Source organism: Bos javanicus, chromosome 25, assembly GCF_032452875.1.
Source record: "Bos javanicus breed banteng chromosome 25, ARS-OSU_banteng_1.0, whole genome shotgun sequence".
Taxonomy (NCBI): Eukaryota; Metazoa; Chordata; class Mammalia; order Artiodactyla; family Bovidae; genus Bos; species Bos javanicus.
In genome coordinates this window covers 10,465,273-10,486,500 of record NC_083892.1, presented here as the reverse complement: position 1 = coordinate 10,486,500, position 21,228 = coordinate 10,465,273, and the positions used below count along the sequence as shown (strand labels likewise).

General features: G+C 46.2%; 1 protein-coding gene and 1 pseudogene across 1 annotated transcript in view; one reads left to right on the top strand and one right to left on the bottom strand.

Moving 5' to 3' along the window:
* The first annotated feature begins 544 nt into the window (after positions 1-544).
* The window catches only part of ZC3H7A (zinc finger CCCH-type containing 7A), a 38,391-nt gene continuing 17,707 nt past the window's right edge, over positions 545-21,228 (top strand). Inside the window, exons 1-10 of the mRNA XM_061402532.1 lie at positions 545-663; positions 12,392-12,493; positions 13,265-13,304; positions 15,614-15,811; positions 16,559-16,717; positions 16,954-17,034; positions 17,128-17,166; positions 18,030-18,063; positions 18,675-18,958; positions 20,418-20,625. Of these exons, the coding sequence (XP_061258516.1) occupies positions 12,426-12,493; positions 13,265-13,304; positions 15,614-15,811; positions 16,559-16,717; positions 16,954-17,034; positions 17,128-17,166; positions 18,030-18,063; positions 18,675-18,958; positions 20,418-20,625 (1,111 nt within the window). The 5' untranslated portion in view covers positions 545-663; positions 12,392-12,425. The remainder of the gene's footprint in view (positions 664-12,391; positions 12,494-13,264; positions 13,305-15,613; positions 15,812-16,558; positions 16,718-16,953; positions 17,035-17,127; positions 17,167-18,029; positions 18,064-18,674; positions 18,959-20,417; positions 20,626-21,228) is intronic.
* On the bottom strand, positions 9,025-11,064 carry LOC133237991 (large ribosomal subunit protein eL43-like; annotated as a pseudogene).

Genomic DNA, 21,228 nt, shown 5'->3' with positions numbered 1-21,228 from the left:
ATGGGATTTTCCAGGCAAGAGTACCGGAGTGGGGTGCCATTGCCTTCTCCGGGAGCACCAGCTAAGGACTGGCTAAATAAACAGTGTCTCGGGGAAGGCACCTCCCGACACCCGAAACGAGGTCAGTTCCCTGTGAGACGCTGTTCTAACTCCTAGCTCTTCTGCTCCGGGGTCGCGGAGCCCAGAAAAACACATGCCCGGCGAGCATCCATTTGAACCGCACGTCCACCCCCAATCGGTTCCCGGGACCGCTGCTTCCGGGAGCCGCGCAGCCCCTCCACTGGCTCCGCCCCGGGGCCGCAGCCCAACGAGGACCGCGCGCCCGCCTCGGGGGCGGCCCCGGAGGCCGAGGCCGAGGGTGACCGCCTCCCGGTGCCGCCGCCGCCGCCGCCGGGCCCGACGTGGCGCCGCCACCGCCCCCGGCGCCGACGCTCGCGGGCGCAGCCAATGGCGGCGTCTCCCGGGCGGCGGGCGCGGCCTCCGGCCGCCAGAGGGCGCCGCGCGGAGGCCGAGGAGCCGCCGCCACCACCGCCGCCGCTGCCGCCGCCGGGTCGCCGCGGAGGGAAGCTGAGAGCGAGCGCCCAGGCCGCCGCCGCCGCCGCCGCCGCCGTCGCCCGCTCATCGCGCGCCGCTGCCCGCCCGCCGGCGCGGCCGTCCCCGCAGGTAGGTGCGCGCCGCCCGCGCGGCGGCCCGCGCGCCACCCGGCCCCCGCCCGCCGCCGCCTCGTGCTCGCGCGCGGCCGGTAACGGACACGGGCGGGGGAGGGGCGCGCTCTCGGCCGCCCAACGGCGGAACGGCGGCCCCGGGGGCGCGGGGCTCGGCCACAAAGGGCGCGCGGCCCCGGCGCAGGGGCGGCCCGAGCGCGCGCCGCCGCCCGGGCCCCCGCGGGCGCGCCGACGGGGGCGGGCGGGTCCCGGTGCCTCCCTCCCTGCGGGGCGGCGGGGGGCGCGTCTCCGCCAAGTGGGGCGCAGGGGCGCCGCCGTCTTCCCCATTACCGCATGTGTTTCGGTTGACAAAACACCCCCTCTCTGGTTATTTAACTAAAAAAGAATATATATATATACACATATATATATATGCATATATTTTCCCGTACTATTTGTGTCTGTTTGGTGATCGAGGACCCCCCACCCCCCACCAATCCGGTACCTTGGTTTTGGGAGCGGGAAGGATGCTTGGGGCGCTTGGCTCGTTAATTTCGGGTCACTCTCTCCGCCCCCCCTCCCCGTTATTTATTTATTTATTTTTCACGGGGCTCACGTCTAGGACGTGCACGAACGGTTTCCTGTCTTTATTGTGGACACCGAGACGGCCGGGGCTGGAGGTTTCTTTTCCCCACCCTTGAAGAATGAAGACCTGTCAGTTCCCATTAGCGTGAATTTCCTGTCGGGGACGGTCGCTGCAGGGGTGTGGTCCAGCTGGAAAGCTCTGGCTGGTCCCGAGAGGTCGCGCCTGCACCCTGATTGGGTGAAATTTTCGGGACTTGGGTCTTTCCCCCCAACCCCTTACTCCGATACGTAGTTGGGTATTTTAAAGGCCAACCGTCAGCCTGAAGTTCGTGTGAGCTGCCCCCGGAAGGTGGCCGCTGACCGCCGGAGCGCTTGCAATGTGGCTTGACCTCCTAGAAATGTCCTCTTCGGTGAAAGAAACACACCTGATTTTAAATCACTTAGGAGAAAACAGTAAAACACCCCCATTCGTAATTTTTTTCCTGCTTAAATCATACAGGTTGAGATGATGTTTCGAACATATTGGGTTAACTTAAATCCATTCTTAAAATTAATGTCACTGGTTTCATTTTGCTCTCTCTTCTCCTTTTAACATGGCTACTTGAAAATTTAAAATTAGATATGTGACTGGCATTATATTTCTATTGGACAGCGTTCAGCCAGAGCCTTGGAATGGGGCAGGGGTGATTAGGAGCCTGTGCCATCTGCTTATTTTTTCCTGCTTCTGTGATGGCATGTGGCCTCCTTCTCTGCTAGGCTCTCAAGGAATCCCCTGCCTCTTCCTTCTCACCCTCAGCTGGACTGCCCAGCTGATTGCTTAATGAGGATCTTGTCCTAATTTGCAGAATAATTCAAATTAGTGGACGGAATTTTCTTTGCTGAAAAAATGTTTTCCGTCTGCTGTCTACAGGAGTCTGCAAATAGTTTCAGTCAGAATCAGACCTTGAGCTATTGAAGCTGAATATTTTTTTTTGGCGGGGGGTGTATGTTTGTGTGTGTGTAATGCAAAGAACATGTTGATTTTCAGGTCCTCTGCCACCTAAATGCCTTCCTTCAAGTTACCATGGCTCTTTCTTGGGTGCTCATCACACTGACCTACACTCTTTTCCCTTCCCAACTGTTAGATACTGTCACTTTTTACAAGTACAAATGGTGGTTGTCAGATTCTGTCCTCTAATTCTTCATTTTGACTAACTGTAAAGCCTGTCAGTTTGGGAGGGTTAAATCAATGTTAAGTGGGAGAGAATCAATTAGTATACAATCTCAAGCCCAGTAATGGTGACAGTGACCCTTGGAGAGTTGTGAGCCTTCCAGTAAAGGACAAGGTAGAATAGAAGGTGTCTGTATTCTGTTGCCTTGGTTACTCTAGAATGACTTTCAAGAGAAAGTATAATGTGTGGAGATTGGATTTCCAGATAATATCTTGAAGTGTGTGTGTGTTAGTGAAAATACTTTTTCTCCAAAATCTTAGGATTGAAAGTGAAATTTGTGTTTTCTAAAGTGTGAAATGTTTACAAATCATCAGAAAAACTTTAGATAGTATTTTTAGGGTGGAGAAATAAGAAAATATTCATCCAGAAGTTTAAAATATATACTTGTTCCAAATATCAATTTAAAAAATTTAATTCACATACACGCGCACACACACAATAGAAGCATATTAAGTGAGGTGAAAATTTCCTTTGATGCAAAGAAACAGGGTCATTTATCCTTACCAGGTTTTGCCCAAATAAGTTTGCTTTTTAATTTTGTTATGAGTTTAGCAATGTGTTGTTTAGTTAACTAATTACTGTTAATTTCACATACTGTGAAGCCTTGGGAACCAGATAATGGATACAGTAAAAGGCAGAAATTTTTCTGTTGCACAAATGAGAAAGTGGAACCTTTGTATTTTATTAGAATATGTGAGTCTGGAGCAGGGTAGTAATCTGGCAGTTCAGCACACCTTTGCAGTCCTGGGCATGTCACTGACCCAGGGCCTGGGTGCCCCTGGGCAAGCTGTCTGCAAGATTTTTTGTCTTTCTTGTCCATTCGTCCCATACAGGATTCCTGTGTCAGGCAAGATGTTCCCAGGGCCTTAGGAGGCCTGGGCCCCGGAAGGGCCACCTGGCACATGTTATATCTGAGAGATCTGAGAGCTAGTTCAAAGTGAACAGCTGGGGGTGGGGTGGGGAGAGGGGTTGGGGGTGGAGTAGAAGTGTGAAATTTCCTCCCTGCTGTTGCTTAGCACAGCCTTCATCTTGGGGCTTTCATTTTCAGTAGAAGGGGCAAACTGTCTCATAAGTATATCCAGGAGGAGATGTCCAAGAAGGTGCCAGAACATCTATAATAACCTTTCCCTCCCTGGTTTGTGGTCTCTGTGGGATGTAATGTGTCCACCTGCTTTTGTAAGTGTTGCAAGCCGGGGTGACAGGGAACAGTTACTTTAACTACTTTGTGTGTTGTTTGCGGCTTGACCCAGAGAGGCTTGAGTCTGAGGGCCGCATTGACTACAGGCTGATGATTATAATTTTTCACTTGCAGCTTAGGAATGCCTTTTAAGGCAAAAATTCAGGCACTGTGCTGCACATTCCCTGGGGCACCTTCTCTGGTCCTGCGTGAGGATGTCTTGGAAGTACGGCTGTTTAATAATATTTATTCCTCTTTCTAAACACATGATGTCCTGGGCGGAGGGTATTTCCACTCGCCACTTGGCCCTGGAGTGCTGTCCTAAAATTCCCTGTGACCACACCATCGACCCCGTCTGCTTCTCTGAGTTGCTTTAAATTTCATCCCTTGCCGACGTCATCCTGTGTGCCTGAGTGTGCAGAGGGCTGTATTTATTTGGTTCCTCTTGAGTGGCACTGAAGTGCCCACCTGTCTGTGGCAGCTGCGTGTGTCTTTCAGAGCCCAGCCCCGGCGCCCTCAGAGCCACGCTGGCCCTCCTGGCAGAGCTCCTTGGATGGGAATTCAGGCCCAGGGCCAGCCCGGGCAGCTGGGCCCCTTCCTGGCTGTGCGATGCTGGCCCGGCCGCGTCACCTCTCTGCTTCAGCTTCCTCTCAGTACCTGCCTCTCAGGATTCTTAGGATTAGATGATTTCACCCTCGGAAAGCACTTGGAACAATGCCTGGCATCCAGCCAGAGCCGTCAGTGATGGCTGTGATTTTCACCTCTGCCGTATATTGTGGTCACATTTCGCTTCCTTGGTGTCTTCTGATAATGGACGCGGGTTCCCAAAGTTACCATGAAAGGCCAGAATTTCACAATTTCGCATTTCATGGTTTAGTTATAGCTGTGTACTAGGCTTCGACTAGTGGGTGTCACCTCACAGGTGCAGAATAAATATATAAGGAATCGTACCGGAGAGCCAGGGTACCTTGCCTTCTGTGAAGCTTCAGAGTGAGTAAGGAACTTAAAATCAGCTGGTTCCAGAGAGGTGATGTATGTTCTAGTTTACAGTTTAGCTAATTAATGAATTGTTGTTGTTCAGTGGCTACCTAGTGTCCGACTCTTCTCAGGCCCCCTGGATGCAGCACTCCAGGCTCGCCGTCCTCCACCATCTCCCGGAGTTTCTGGCTGATTTTGTTTATTTATTTTTACTGTTCAAAGCTCCCCCCTCACCCTCCCACAACTTCCTTTCCGTTTAAGGAGAAGAGGGTGTGGCTGACTGGCTCTTCGCCTGTTCAGTTCAGTTCAGTAGCTCAGTCATGTCCGACTCTTTGCGACCCCATGAATCGCAACACGCCAGGCCTCCCTGTTCATCACCATCTCCCGGAGTTCACTCAAACTCAGGTCCGTCGAGTCGGTGATGCCATCCAGCCATCTCATCCTCTGTCGTCCCCTTTTCCTCCTGCCCCCAATCCCTCCCAGCATCAGAGTCTTTTCCAATGAGTCAACTCTTCGCATGAGGTGGCCAAAGTACTGGAGTTTCAGCTTCAGCATCATTCCTTCCAAAGAAATCCCAGGGCTGAGCTCCTTCAGAATGGATCTCCTTGCAGTCCAAGGGACTCTCAAGAGTCTTCTCCAACACCACAGTTCAAAAGCATCAATTCTTCGGCGCTCAGCTTTTTTACAGTCCAACTCTCACATCCATACATGACCACTGGAAAAACCATAGCCTTGACTAGACGGACCTTTGTTGGCAAAGTAATATGTCTCTGCTTTTCAACATGCTATCTAGGTTGGTCATAACTTTTCTTCCAAGGAGTAAGCGTCTTTTAATTTCATGGCTGCAGTCACCATCTGCAGTGATTTTGGAGTTCAAAAAGATAAAGTCTGACACTGTTTCCACTGTTTCCCCATTTATTTCCCATGAAGTGTTGGGACCAGATGCCATGATCTTCGTTTTCTGAATGTTGAGCTTTAAGCCAACTTTTTCACTCTCCTCTTTCACTTTCATCAAGAGGCTTTTTAGTTCCTCTTCATTTTCTGCCATTAGGGTGGTGTCATCTGCATATCTGAGGTTATTGATATTTCTCCCGGCAGTCTCCTTCAGGAGTGACTTAGGGTTTCAGGTTTTTCCTCTGTTGCTGTCCAGTTGATTCCCACCCTATTGATTCATTCCCTTGTTTGCTCCCTAAGGATTTGGGATCCCCCTCAGCCGGCCCCGCTGGCGTCTGGTCACTTCCACTTTGGCCCCATCCTTTGGTTTATCACGCCTGCTTTGACTGAACCGCTGTCCTGGGGACTTTGAATGGAGTGTTCTCTTTACACTCGGCCACTTCATTCATTCTTTGCTCAGGTTGTCATTGACCTGGACCCAGGAAGTGTGAGGTGATCGCGGCCAAGAAAGACAGAGGTTCTCCTGGCAGGGAGTGATGGGGGAGACAGCCTCTAAAGCTGACCCTGAAGCCCAGACTCAGGGCTGAGAGGATCCAGCTCAGGGCAGATCTGAGAAGGGTGTCGTGGGCAGAGGGAACTGCATGCATGAGCTCCCGGAAGCGTGGCGCCCTTGACTCACCCCAGAGACCCACAGGAAGAGGAACAGCATGACCCGGGCCGGGTGAGGGTGGCGTCGCAGTCAGGAGTCTAGATTTGGTTCTGGAGGTGTTTAAGTGGACCGTGATACCCAACTTGTGTTTTTAAAGAGCATTCCTTTCAGTGTAGTGTGGGGACGGTGGGGGGGGGGGGGGGAGGGACAGTGGCGAGCTCGGAGGCCCAGAGCAGAGGTGAGGGAGGAGGGAATTGCGACACCCCCCTGCGACTGGGGCCAGGGTGGCACAGGAGGCCTGATGTGCTCAGATTTGGGGTGCCTGGCATGTATTTTTGACAGTGTCACCGACAGATGCTTTGCCAGTAGATTAGTTGGATGTGGTGAGAGAAAGGTTTCTAGTTTGAGTAGTTGGCCAGGAGGTGATTTCAGTACTGAGAAGGGCAGAGTTAGGCTTGGGAGGACGAGAGTATAACATTAGGGGCCTTCCAGTTAGAAATGCTGAGTAAAGGTCACACACTGGCCCAGAATTCTCTATGGGTCTTAAACATGTCATTGTAGGATAGATGGCCTTTTTGTAAATGGCATTTGGACACCTGTTAGCTATTTGCGAATGAATATGTGTGTGTGTGTGTGTGTGTATATATATATATATATATATATATCACTCCTTAGAGTAAACCGGTGGATCCGGTTTAAGGAAAAAAAAATTTTTTTTTAATGAAACAGTGAGACTACTAGACGAAAACGTGGAGAGTTATTTCATAATCTCAGAGTGGTGCAGGCATTTCTTTCTTTCTTTAAATAATTTTACTTCTTTATTTATTTTGGCAGTATTCACTGCTGCTAGGGCTTTTCTCTAGTTGCAGCGAGCAGGGGCTACGCTAGTTGCGGTGCATGGGCTTCTCGTGGTGGCTTCTTTTGTTGCAGAGCCTGGGCTCGAAGGCTTGCGGGCTTCAATAACTGTGGTATGTGGGCTCAGTAGTTGTGGCACACGGGCTTAGTTGTTCCGTGGCATGTGGGATCTTCCCAGAACCGGGATCAAACCCTTGTCGCCTGCTTGACAGCCATTCTTAACTACTGAGCCGTCAGGGAAGCCCAGGCGCTTCTGATAATGTCAAAATCCAGAAGCCATAAAAGAAAGTATTGAGCTACTTAAAAATAAGACTTTTGCTGTCAAAAAGTATCATAACCAACATCAAATGTTTGACATCATGTTGGGGAAAATAATAATAACATCACAAAGGATTGCTTTCCTCAACACATAGAGAGCTTCCATGAATCAAAACAGCTCAGCCTGGAATAAAAATGCATGAAGGAAATGAAACAACAGTTCACAGAAAAGGAAGTACAAACGGCTCTTAAATCTTAAAAGATGTTCAGCCTCACTAATGATAGGAAGACTGAAACAAACAAAGCCCCAGCCACAGTTGTCACGCTGTTTGTCAGCTCCCTGACGGCAGTGGAAACGTCCGATGATTTCTTGTGCACTGGTGCCGGGTAGGGTCATTTGGTAAAACTTGGTAGTAGCTGGCAAAATAAAGAAACGCACCTACCCTTCATTCCTTGGAAATTCTTTGAAGATAATGCACATATGAAATGTCCTGTGTATCTGGTGAACTTTTAAAGACTGAAAACAACCACAGTGTCCTAGGGACCTGGTGACGTTCGGGTGCAGCCATATCACGGGCACGCTGCATGGCTGTTAACACAGCTTGATATGTGCTGACGTGGACTGACCTTCAAGACGAGGTGCCAGTCAAGAAAAGTAAGGTGTGGACACGTGTTAGAAGCCCCGGTTTGTATAAAAAATAGCGTATCCACAGGATATTTTTAACTTTTTATTTTGAAATAATTACATACTCACAGTATAATGCAAAAGTCATATATTGACTCCCACAAACCCTTCATCTGCTTCCCCCAGTGGTGCCGTCTTGCCTACCTGAAGTGCCGTAGCCAAGCCAGGAAACTGACACCTGTATAATACAGACCTTACTCAGCTCTTCATTCACGTGTGTGTGTGTTTCTGGGCAGTTTTATCCCACGTGTAGATTCATGTAACCACCTCTGTAGTCCAGGCACAGCTTTGTTCACAGAGTGTCTTCGTCAGGATGCCCAGCAGATCTGTGTCAATGATGTTCTGTTGATTGATTGCCCTCAGAGGGCACACAAGTGGCTGAATGATCGGGCTGGGAAGACGACATTCCTTTTCACTCTCATGGTATTTTAAAGGCCTGCTTTCTGGACAGCGGGTGGCGTCTGGACATCCAAGTAGAACGACCAGGAAGAAGGTATCTGTGAGCTCTGCCAGGGGATGGACACGGGCATTGTTGGGCCCTCGATGAGAATATTTCACATCTGGGTGGGGCAGGGGGTTCCTGAGGGGAGAGAGGGGGGGACACAGGGAGAGGGGTTCTGGTGCCCCCCAGGGCCCTCACGTTTAGAGGTCAGCTGGAGGTGAAGCCCCCTGCCTCTGCTGAATTTGAAGAGAAGTGGTTGTTGGATTAACTTTATCAAGTTCTCCTTCACTTTAAAACTGAGGCTGGATTCTGTTGACTGGATCCCAAAATAAGATGGTGTGGAAAGCCTTTATTGTTTTATTTTAAAATGAGATGTGGGGGGAGGCTTCATTTCACAGGTAAAACTAACTACGGTGGGAAAAAATCCGAACAGCGATTGCCCTGGGTGCGGGGTAGGGGAGGACTGGCCGGAGAAGGGGCCCGAGGGAGCTTCCTGGAGTGAAGGCAGGGGTGTGTCTCAAGGCCAGGGTCTGGGTTACACGAATGTATCGTTTGTCAAAACCTGCCTTAACGTATGTGCGTTTTACCTTAAAAACTGCAAACAGATGTTGAACTCCACATAATGCTGAGGTGTTTTGTGGTGAGTTATAATTGATGTCTGCAGCTCACTTTGCAGTTTACAAAATTGTGTTGGTGGATGGACGGAGGGTGGGCAGACGTCATTAAGGATGGGCAGATGTAATACATATACCAAAATATTAATTGTAAGATATAGGTAGTATAGAGGTATATGGTATTCATGGTAAAAAAAAAATTTTTTTTTCTGGGTGTATAAAAAATTTTCATAACAAAATTTAGGGGAAAATTCTACAGAACACGGAATGCTGCGTCGTATTATATTTAAATGTCAGCTCATGCTCTGTTCCCCAGTCTTTAAACATGTGAAAGTGGCATGGCATTTCCTGCTGTTAAGAATCTACATCTTACTTTCTCTTAATCGCTGGCTTGAGTCGTCAGCTCTTTCTCTGCTGCCCTTTGTCCTTAAGAGGGCAAAGGTTCAAGGTTTTCGAGCACTTCCTGGGGAAGCAGCTCTAAGGCTCTTATCTTGGCAGATTATCCTAACCCAGAGTCCCTTCTGAGTCCACAGATTTGCTTTTTTTGTTGTTGTTACGTAAATGAACCCATTTATTATAGGCTAGGCAACGTTATCAAATGGTGGTACTTCTCCTGGTCCTTCGGTTCCTTAGTCTTCTTTCTGATGCAGCCTTGACTGTGACGGCAGAGGTGGTGGTGAAGGTCCAGGCACCACCAGCTGCTGTTCTCACACAGGAACCTCAGTGCCAAGTGCCCACGGCTCGTCTCTTCTTGGTTTTGCCACAGAAGGAGCAGGTGTGCTTGGCATGCTGGCTGGTTTCAGTTTTCTTCACCGGCTTCCTGAGGGAGGCATCATAACAGATCCCGTGTTTGCCCACGATTCTGACCTTGTTGGTGCATTTCACCAGGTAGCCGCCACCTAGGTCCGGGCCCAAGAGCCAGGTTTACTTCTCAAGTGAACCTCAGACTAATTCTGCAGCTCGCCAGGCAAGGGTGGGGAGAGGCCCGTCGTTCACTGAGGAGAGGAGAGGCTTCTTGCCTGCAGCTTCTTTTCTTTCATCCCAGTCACTCTGGCCTGACCACCCTGGGCCCCCAAGTGCAGCCCTGGGTGCCTTTGAGCTCCAAGGTTCTGACTCTGCCTTAAGATAAAGAAGAGAAAACTCGAGTGGCCCCGGAAGGGCTCAGAAGCCACATAGGCTTCTTTGAGTACTTTCTTTTTCCAGAGGTCATTTATCCACAAGAGTAAAAAAAATTTTTTAAAGGTTTGCTGTGAAGAGACTCTGTCTTAACCTCTCCCAGCCCCCAGGTTTCTCTCACTGCTGTTGCTTCTGTAAATCCATCTGGAGCTATCTCGTCTGTGGCTCGTGCTCAGTTGCCTCAGCCGTGTCTGACTCTTCGTGACGCCATGGACTGTAGCCCGCCAGGCTCCTCTGTCCATGGCATTTCCCAGGCAAGGATACTGAAGTGGGTTGCCATTTCCTTCTCCAGGGGATCTTCCCTACCCAGGGATCGCACCCATGTCTCTGGCATTGCAGGTGGATTCTTTACTGCTAAGCTACCAGGGAAGCATGAAAGTTGTTGAGAATGTACAGTAAAAGTTCTCATCACAAGGAAAAAAAAATATTTTTATATTCTTTTAATTTTGTGTTTATGTGAAGTGATGGATGTTCACTAAGCCTGTTACGGTAATCATTTCATGAGGTTTTTATGTCAGATCATTGTGTTCTACACCTTAACCTTACACAGTGCTATATTTAGTGGTATCTCAATAAAACTGAAAGGGGGAAGAAAGGGAAAAAGCGTTAGCACCAGTTCCCAGGTTTCAGGGCACTCCAGCCTCCATCCCACTCTACACTTTGAAAAACTTGCATAACACATGGTAAGCAGTAATGAAACTAAAACAATTCAGTTATGTATACTTGAAACATGGGTGTAGATCCATAGTTTGCGTGACACGATGTCCTCTTAGAATTAACTCTCAGGAGTCCTCGTCCAAGGGTGACTGTGTGGACCCCCCAACCCCTCTCCACCCCACCAGGGAGCGTTTAACAATATCTGGAGATACTGGTTTGTCACATCTGAGGGGAGTCATGCTGCTGGCACTTAGTGGGCAGAGGTCAGGAAGCTGCTAGCATCCCACGGCACACAGGACAGCTCTCCATGCTAAGAGAGTTTGTTGTTGTTATTCACTCACTCTTTGCGACCCTGTGGACTGCAGCATGCCAGGCTTCCCTGTCCTTCACTATCTCCCAGAGTTTGCTCAAATTCATGTCCATTGAGTTGGTGATGCCATCTAACCGTCTCATCCTCTTTCATCCCCTTCTCCTTTTGCCTTCAATCTTTCCCAGCATCAGGGTCTTTCCCAACGAGTCAGCTCTTCACATCCAACCAGAGTATTGGAGCTTCAGCGTCAGCATCAGTCCTTCCAGTGAATATTCAGGGTTGATTTCTTTTAGGATTGACTGGTTTGATCTCCTTGCAGTCCAAAGGACTCGCAAGAGTCTTCTCCAACACCGCAGTTCAAAAGCATCAATTCTTCGGTGCTCAGCTTTCTTTATGGTCCAACCCTCACATCTATACATGAGTACTAGAAAATCATAGCAAAGTGTATGTCTTTGTAGGCAAAGTGATGTCTCTGCTTTTTAATATGCTGTCTGGGTTTGTCCCCGAATGGCTGAGATTGAGTGACCCTGGTTTAGGATGCTGAGAGGTGATGTTTTATCCCATTTCTCTTCTCTGTGGGTCTCCTGTAGCTTTCTGGAAAATACTTCATGAACAATGGCCAGTCAGGGTAAATACCCCCGGTGTTGACATCAACCTGAGTTACATTTAAGGTAAACCCTTACCGTCTAGAAAATTCCGATTAAAGTAACTTCTCTTAGATGCTCATTCTATCAGTTATATCAACAAGGATTGTTTCAAAAGTCTGTGTAACAGAGTATGGATCAGGCTTAGACTCTGCTCATAAGGAAGTCAAAATCCCTCAGAGGCAAGCGGATATGAAACCTTTTTGCTCCTGGAAGGTTTCCAGAAGCAAAACAAGGCCAGGACTGTTCTCATAGCTGCTTCCGCGTGCGTGGAGACAGGCCAGAAACAAAACCCGCAGTTGAAGGAGGGTAGATGAGAGGGGGAGAGAGAGGTGACTTGTGCATGAGGATTGTTTAGAAGGGGCCTGCCGAATCTGCCCGGCTGTTCAACGTGGAGCAGGCAGAATGTGGACACCCTCTGCTCGAGGCGCACGAGACAGCGGGGACCACGGGCCCAGTTCAGATGGTGTCCTCAGCCTCAAAGACCCTAGTCAAGCCGGAGGAGATGGATGCGTCCACAGTTAATTGTGCGGCATGACCTCGATCCTGAGTGTTTTAATTGGGGTCCAGGAGCCCCGTGCCTTGTGTAACTTGTTGCCTGTTTCTTTCCAGGTTTCTCCTTTAGAAAGTGGATGTGTGGGATAACATGTCCAGTGTGTCCGAGGAGAGAAGAAAAAGGCAGCAGAACATTAAGGAAGGACTACAGTTTATACAGTAAGGGCTCCCTGCACGCCTGTGTCCTCGCCACATACAGTTCCGTTTTGCTGTGGCTCTGCATTTAGGAGGGGATGGGATACTTTTAGTCCTATTCACTTGGGTTAGAAATCGGATATTTTTGTCCCAGCAATGCCTTCTGTTCCTGGAACATCAGTCCCTTTGTGTTCCAAGGTGGATCTTGCCATCACCGATATTTCAGGGTTAAAATCCTGACTTATCTCCCAGAATGTTTGACGGAGGAATTTGAACCTAGTTTCACTCTGATGAGGGAAAGTCAACATCGGTCAGCACCCAGGGCTTTTGTGGTCACACTCCTTCTGTTGAGAAGCCCGGTCTCCAACTGGCCTTCGTGACGCACGAAGTGACAGGACCACAGCCCGGGTGGCCGTGTCCAGGCAGAAAGACTTCTTTGTCCCTCCTGGGAAGGGGATATTCTTTCCCTCTGTCTGCAGTGAATTGGAACAAGTAGAACTAGTGGTTCTGTACTATTTTAAAACTTTTTCGGCATTTGAAGAATTAGGCCCTCTGTTAGTAGAAGTAGATTTGAAAGGTAAATGTTACCCTAAAGAAGATACAAAAGAATAGTTTTAGATTTTTTTTTGCGACTACAGTTATATGTGAATCAAGGTCATAGAGGACAAGTAGGTCTTTCAAATGTACTTTGAACCAGTGATGAGCTAATGAGAAGCCCAGTTTTAGGGTCACTTCTGGATGAACAAATCCTGACAGGGACCTGATCATCAAAATTAACTGGTTTCTTCTTCTTAGGTCACCGCTGTCGTATCCAGGAACACAGGAACAATATGCGGTAAGGAAAAAATCTGTTTGAAAGTAGCTTGTGAACGGTCACATGTAGCCTGGCTTGGCAAACCCCAATGCAGCACTCTGTCTGTTTTTGTAAATAAAGTTTTATTGGAACACAGCCGTGCTCATTTGCTGGTGTGTTATCTGGCTGCTTTCATGACATGGTTGAGAGAGACTGTATGGCTCACAAAGCCTCAAATCCTTACTGTCTGGGTATTTACAGGAAAAGTTTGTCAACTCGTGTATATAAGATAAGGTTAGTTTTTTCTGGCATACTTGGACAGTTGTGTATTTTCTTTCCTCTGTTAATGTAGTTTTGAAGTAATTTCTTTTGAGTCCCTTGACAATTACTTTTAGCCTTTCATTTCAGGAAGAATGAGAGGGACAGATTATGAATGAGAGGGACAGAGTATCTTCTGGTTTTTCTTTAGCAGAGAAATTGTCACAGTAAAAGGGTGACTGGGTAATCAAATGAAAGAGCTGGAGATGAATTGAGTTAGAGAGAAAGCCCAGTTGACTAGGCCTGGAACTAAAGATGCTCATCTCTGCAGACCATTAGTTCCCCTTGGCTTTGTGTCTCTGCGGGTTTTGGTGTTTCTGAACGTCGCTCCCTTCTCTCTGCCTCCCTCCCTCTCTGTTCATTTCAGTCTCTTCCTTCCTTTTCTCCAAACAGATGTAGAACTGTAAAGTATGAGAGCTAGCAATCATGTGGAGCAGTCCTTTGATTTTACAGACGGGCACTCAGGGCCCAGAGAGGGGAACCAGCCTGTCTCTCAAGTCACCTCAGTCATTAAAGATCGATCTGGACAGTTTCCTTTGTCACTTTCATCAGCTTAGACGTGAATTCATGAAATGAGATGAAGAGCTGCATGTTTATCTGCCCCGTTGATAGGAAAGGATTACTTATTTATTTAATTTATTTTGGGGGCTGCACTGGGTCTTCATTGCGGTGCACAGACTCTCTAGTTAAGGTGCACAAGCTTAGTTGCTCCGAGGCATGTGGGATCTAGTTCCATGACCAGGGATCGAACTGGTGTCCCCTTCATTGGAAGGCAGTTTCTTAACCCCTGGGCCACCAGGGAAGTCCCGGAAAGGGACTTTTAAAAATCTTAAAGCAATGATAGTAATCCTGAAGGAAACTCAAAGAACATTTGCCCCTACCAAAAGAATATGTGTACTAAAAGCAATAAAAAAAAAGATTTGACATCCCCTGGAAGAAAAACTATGACCAACCTAGACAGTATATTAAAAAGCAGAAACATTACTTTGCTGACACAGGTCCGTCTAGTCAAAGCTATGGTTTTTCCAGTGGTCTTGTATGGATGTGAGAGTTGGACCGTAAAGAAAGCTGAGCACTGAAGAATTGATGCTTTTGAACTGTGGTGTTGGAGAAGACTCTTGAGAGTCCCCTGGACTGTAAGGAGATCAAACCAGTCAGTCCTAAAGGAAATCAGTCCTGAATATTCATTGGAAGGACTGATGCTGAAGCTGAAACTCCAATACTTTGGCCACCTGATGCGAAGAACTGGCTCATTGGAAAAGACCCTGATGCTGGGAAAGATTGAAGGCAGGAGAAGGGGATGACAGAGGATGAGATGGGTGGATGGCATCACCGGTTTGACGGACATGAGTTTGAGCCAGCTCTGGGAGTATTGGTGATGGACAGGGAGGCCTGGCGCGCTGCAGTCCGTGGGGTTGCAAAGAGTCGGACACGACTGAGCGACTGAACTGAACTGAACCCCCTAAATCAGTAAGCCACCTGAACATTTACAAAAGAAGAAATACAAATGGTCCATTAAAATGTGAAGAAGTTCAACCTTGCTGGTAATCAGATATGCAAATAAGTAAAGGTTACCGTTTTCCCCCTAGAAATCGGTAGATTTTATGTGTGCATGCTCATGCACGTGTGTACATGTGTTGGCAGGGGTGCTCTCAAGCAAGCCACTATACGCATTCATCGTTACTGCCTTTTTTGGAAAACAACAATAAATACCAGTTAGAAGCCTTAAAATGCTCATTCCACTTGTAGGAATTTATCCTCGGCACAGAGTTGGCGATGTCAACAAATATTGACAGGCTGCTTTTGCAGCACTTTTCTTAATTGATTTTTTTCTTGGGAAAAGCAGGCAGGAGGAAACTCTAGCTGAGATAGTAGTGACCTGGCCTAGATTTCATAATTTCTTACAATAGTGCTTATTGCTCTGTCAAATTATTTCCTCTGAAGTTTTAGATACAGAAATTAAAATTTGCTTGCACTCTGACTTGTTCCTTAAAAAGTTTCAAGGGGTAACATTCTTTTTATTTTTTTTAAAGGTATATTTACATGCTCTTGTGAGAAATCTTTTTAATGAAGGAAATGATGTTTATCGCGAACGTGATTGGAACCACTCTATAAGTCAGTATTCAGAAGCTTTGAGTATAGCTGATTATGCAAAGTCTGAAGAAATTTTAATCCCTAAAGAAATCATTGAAAAACTATATATAAATCGTATTGCTTGCTATTCCAATATGGTGAGTTGTGACTTGTAAAGCAGTGTTTCTGGAGAGAAAAAAAAATTTTTCAATAACATAGTACATTAGCAAAAGTCAGCTTTCTAATTTCAATTTATAGGAAAGATGTATTAGCTGCTTTAGAGAGGCTTCAAGCTTTGAAAAATCAGTTTTGGCCAAATACTTAGGAATTTTTAAAAATAATTTGTTTTTTAGATACTGGTCCTTGGAGATACCCTTTTGAGTATGGCTTTGGGGGGGCAGGGGTAATCTGCTCTTACAAAAAAAAAAAAAAGTCAGCCTGGGAAGATACAGGTATTCACAGATGGGGGTATCAGGTATCTCAACTGACAGTTTGCTCCTTATGTTTCTCTTAGGAGTTATTGTTATTTTTTAATTAAAAAAAAAGGGGTAGTGAGCCTTCAAAAGAATTAACGCAACCTCTTCACTTATCTAAACTTAAAAAGTAGTATTTTGATGTTGTTAAAGTTTTCATATAGACATTCACACTTAGGACCTCAGCTATACCTGGACAGCTTTCTTTCTTGAAGATCTGGGGTCTTGTATGGCCAAAGGTCTGGGTGGTGGGTACATAGGTAGCCATGATATTCTTTCTACTTTTCTGTATTTGAAATTTCATAATGAAAATAATTTTTAAAAGACAAAAACCATTACCAATCCATTTGAGAGGAGAATCTGAATTTGTTTGTGTTTGCATCATTGCAAGACATGAATTGATTGCTAACTTTATTTGGTCTCACTCACCAGGGTTTCCATGATAAAGTTTTAGAAGACTGTGATACAGTCCTCAGTTTAAATGCCAGTAACTACAAAGCTCTGTATCGGAAATCCAAGGCTCTAAGTGATTTAGGAAGATTCAGAGAGGCTTATGATGCTGTAGCAAAGTGCTCCTTGGCAGTGCCTCAGGTATGGTATTTATGTTCTAATTCATTTGTTTACATTCTAGCCATTTTATTGCTTCTATGTAGACGAATGGCATCAAAAAGTTATGTTTTCCAGCCAGCCGTCCACCTGCTGCAGCTGGGAATAATTGCCCATAAAGCAAGTGTCTTGACAAGGATAAATTAGACCTGTTTTGTCCCTTCACCTCTACGGTTAGTAAATATAACCCTCCGTTAATCGTATATTCTGACTTTTTTCAGGATGAACATGTAATAAAACTAACTCAAGAACTAGCTCAGAAATTGGGATTTAAAATAAGAAAAGCATATGTTAGAGCCGAGGTAAGCTAGAGTTCTCGCCATAAGGTATTTTCATTTTGTTTTGTAACTTGGAGTCAGTTCTGGTTTTAAATTAGCATCTTAATTTTCTTTCAGCTCTCACTAAAATCAGTTCCTGGGGATGGGGCTACAAAGGTAAGGTTATTACTCTTGTAAGAATCATAATTTTGAAAAAAGAAAAGATAGAAGTATTAGCAGTTCTGCTTTTAATATTTTTGGGTTTTGTTTATTTTTGAGACCTTTTTATTCCTTATACACCTAAGTGGCCAGAGCTTCCTGCCCTATGAAAAGAAAACAAACATCTCCAGTCATATCTTTTACTCTCAATCAGTATTTCCTGAAAGCCCATGGAGCATTTTACAGGATGTTCATAGAAGTTAGGTGTTGTTAGAAAAAGTGGGTTGCGGCCACATACTAATTTTAGAAGTCATTGGGTTAAACACAACTAACAAGATTTATCTTTTTTAAAGATAAGTCTTCTTAGAGCTGTTAGGAGGTCGCTGTGAGTTGGGGAGGGTGGAGTGGCTACACGGGTCCCTCTGGAACTGGAAGGCTCCTGAATATCCTTGGAGAAATACTAAGCCACATGAAATGAGTGGCAAGAGGCCTGCACTGTTTAATCCTACGTATTACAAAGGTTGGGCTTCCCAGCCAGGTGGCCTGCCAATGCAGGAGATGCAAGAGATGCAGGCTCAATCCCTGGGTCAGGAAGATCCTGAAAAGGAAATGGAACCCTACTCTGGTATTCTTGCCTGGGAAATTCCATGGGCAGAGGAGCCTGGTTGGCTACAGTCCATGGGTCACAAAGAGTCAGACGTGACTGGGCATGCACTGGACTGGCCATTGCAAAGGTTTATACGTTCTGTTTGTCTCTGTCTTAATTGGAAGGAGGTTAGATGTGAGAATCGGCATTGCTTTCTTAGAGTGAGTTTTATAGCTTGCTTTTCTAGTCTAGAATCCTGAAAATACTATGATCTATTATTTGGTTCAATTTCTAGGCTTTGAACTGTTCTGTGGAGGATATCGAACCAGGTATGTTTTCACACACGCCCTCTTAATCTGAAGTGCCAGCCTTGGGGACTTCCCTGGTGGTCCAGTGGTTAAACCTGCACGCTTCCAATGCAGAGAGTGCAGGTTTGACCCTGGTCAGGGAACTAAGATCCCGCATGCCTCACTACGCACCAAAAAAAAAAGTGCCAGCCTCAGATGTTATGTACATTATAGTGTTGTCAGTTAGGATTGCTGGGTCATTAGTATTAAAACAAGAGCAATTTCCGAAACCACCTCTGTGCCTCTGGCTGTGTCAGTAGTGACTGATGGTGCTGACTGTCGGTGAGCAGTTGTTCGGTGTCCACCGTGGCGTCACCACCCTCTAGTAGCCCCACCCAAAAGGAGCCCAGGCATTTTGAGAAAGGAGGAAGCGTTTTCACAAGTGAATATATCTGTTCCTGGGCAAAACAAACTCTTTTTTTTTAGAATTGCTTTTACTCTTTTATTTGAATTGCTTTCACTGTTGTGTCTCTCTGTTTATAATTGCTTTCATATTTTCACCTTGCTCTTCATTTTCTCTGTTACTGGCTATTAACACTAGTATTACGTAAATACACTGAAAATAAGTGAGCATATGTCCATTCATGTTACAGATTTATTAACTCCGAGGCAAGAAGCATTGTCTGTTGTTTCTATACCCGCATCCAGTTTTTCTCACCAAGTTGGAAATGAGCTGGCTTCAATTTCTATTATGCCCTTAACTTCTGTTTTGCCACTGCAAGTGGAAGAGAGTTCTCTACCATCGACGGTGTTGGCAAATGGGGGGAAGATGCCCTTCGGCACACCGGAGGTGTTTTTAGATGATGGAGACATGGTCCTCGGAGATGAAATAGACGATCTCCTGGATTCTGCGCCTGAAGCCAATGAAACCGTCATGGTAAATTTCAGTCTGACTCCTTAAAACCTGGCTTTTTTTTCCCCCCTTTTTTTAAAAATTGTGATATAACCTGCTAGGTATTTTCAGTATTGACTGTAGGCTAAACTTAGGGTTTCTTGAAAATTACTTTTGTCCTTTTCCAGTGGTAACTGGCTAATTTTGTCATTTTTTAAATTAAAAAAACAGAACATGCTAGGAATCACATGTTATGGGAAAGGGAAATTTAACTCCCTGGCAAAAAATAGACATTTGGTATGTAAGGCAAAATGAGTCGATGGATTAAGGATTTCTCATTCCTTAAGGATGATTCTCCTATAGCTACATAACCATAAAGCAAACTCGGGTCCACAGGCCAGATCTGGCCCGCTGCCTCTTTTGTCTGGCCCGAACACTAAGACTGGTTTTGAGATTTTTACATGGCTGGAAGAAAGGGAAAAGAAGAATAATGTTTTAAGATACATGAAAATATCTCATGACACTGCAGTAACAGAGTAGAGTAGTTGCACCAGAGACCGTGTAATCCACAAAGCCTACAATGTTAATAGGGCTGTGTTAATATCCAGCCCTTTATAGAAAAGTTCACTGACTCCTGCTGTGAAGTATATTAAGATAGTGGCAGCAGTGATACTAGAATGATGGCGTGGAGAGGGAAACTCAGAGCTGGTTTCCAGGGAGAGTAAAACCAGTGATGTCCGTGTGGAGCTGACAAAGAGAAGGTGTAAAAGGCAGACAGACGATGGGGGGTGTGGGTGGGGGGAGTTGGTTCCTTCCACTTTGATCTGAGGCAGGTTATTTCACCTCTCAGTCCTTCGGTTTCCTCATCTGTATGGTGACAGTCCTTGTAGGGTGCACCTCAGAGGGTTAGGAGGATTAAATGGACGGTATATCCCCCCCTTTATAGAAAAGTTCACTGACTCCTGCCATGAAGTATATTAAAATAGTGGAAGGTATTTTAATTGATATAGGAGGCTCTCGAAAAATTGTCACTATGTCGGGGAGGGGCAAGGCATCGTTCCATTTGTTCTCATGAGGCTGTACACTGACATCTCCAAAAAGACGGTCGCCAGTTCTCCAGGCTGCTCCAGCTCCCTTCTCTCGACCACCCTTCCTTCCGCCCTGGCCCCATACTTGCCCTCGTGGTTCCTCTTTGAGGAAACCTTCTGGTTGGCTCAGAGCAGGAAATGTTAGCAATCCTAGGAAGCTTGGAAAATGAAGCAGGGACTTCTCATTTGGGTCACAGTGATATTAGAAGTCACATCTCCAGACTTTTTAAAAAGTGGGCTGGAGAAGAAGTCAGCTCTGTCGCTTGGATTCTGCCATCTTGGTTATGACTTCAACTTTGTTACCTAACAAAATCACCCAGTGGACTAATTCGTTCTTATGTGCTGGTATTAAAAGCAGTTTGGCTAGCTTGGGACAGAGTTTCATGGACTTAAATCCGGTCTTGTTTCCTCCCCAGCCGTCAGCCTTAGTCAGAGGCCCCCTCCCAACTGCCAGCATTGGCCCGAGCGTCCCCTTCTCTGCGGCGTCTCTTTTGGGCGCCTTGCCCATCGGGGCGAGGTATGCGCCCGCGCCCTCCTTCTCGGAGCTGTATCCGCCTTTGACTTCGTCCTTAGAAGATTTCTGTTCTTCTTTAAATTCATTTTCAATGAGTGAATCCAAACGAGGTAAGACTCGAGCTGCTTATGTAAACGGTTACAGTTCATTTTCTAAAAAAGACAGTCTGTTTAACTAACACTAGGTAGTTGGTACTTGAGTTATTTTCATTGTAGCTGAAAACACACTGTAGCTCTAAAACCTGAAGCTTCCTGTTTTAAACTCACGTGGACTTACCTGTGCCGTTGTGGAGGTCAAGAAGCAGAGGCCTGAGAGTAGGAGTGCACGTGGTACTGTTTGTTTTAATAAGATAACTTGTTAAGGTGGGTGTCTGTTGTTTGGGGGGGCGTGAAATGACTTTTAATGTTTTCTCTAGAAAAGGGATAACCCCCTCTTAAAGGGTCTTAAAGACAGGTTATCCTTTTAAATTGTGAACTAGGCAATACTTAGTTAAGACTAATTTAAAATCAGTGTTTCGAATGATAATAGAACCATGTATTTTTGGCTTCATCCATAGCAAACTATAGTGCCTTACTTTGGCAAGGGATTGCTGAGGTTTGGGCCTGACTCCTGTTTTTGTAATCCTAGGCTTAATGTATCCTTTAAGTAGCCACAAGAAAAATCTTCATATTTTTGTCAGTCATCATTACAGTTAAACAAATCAACATCAAAAT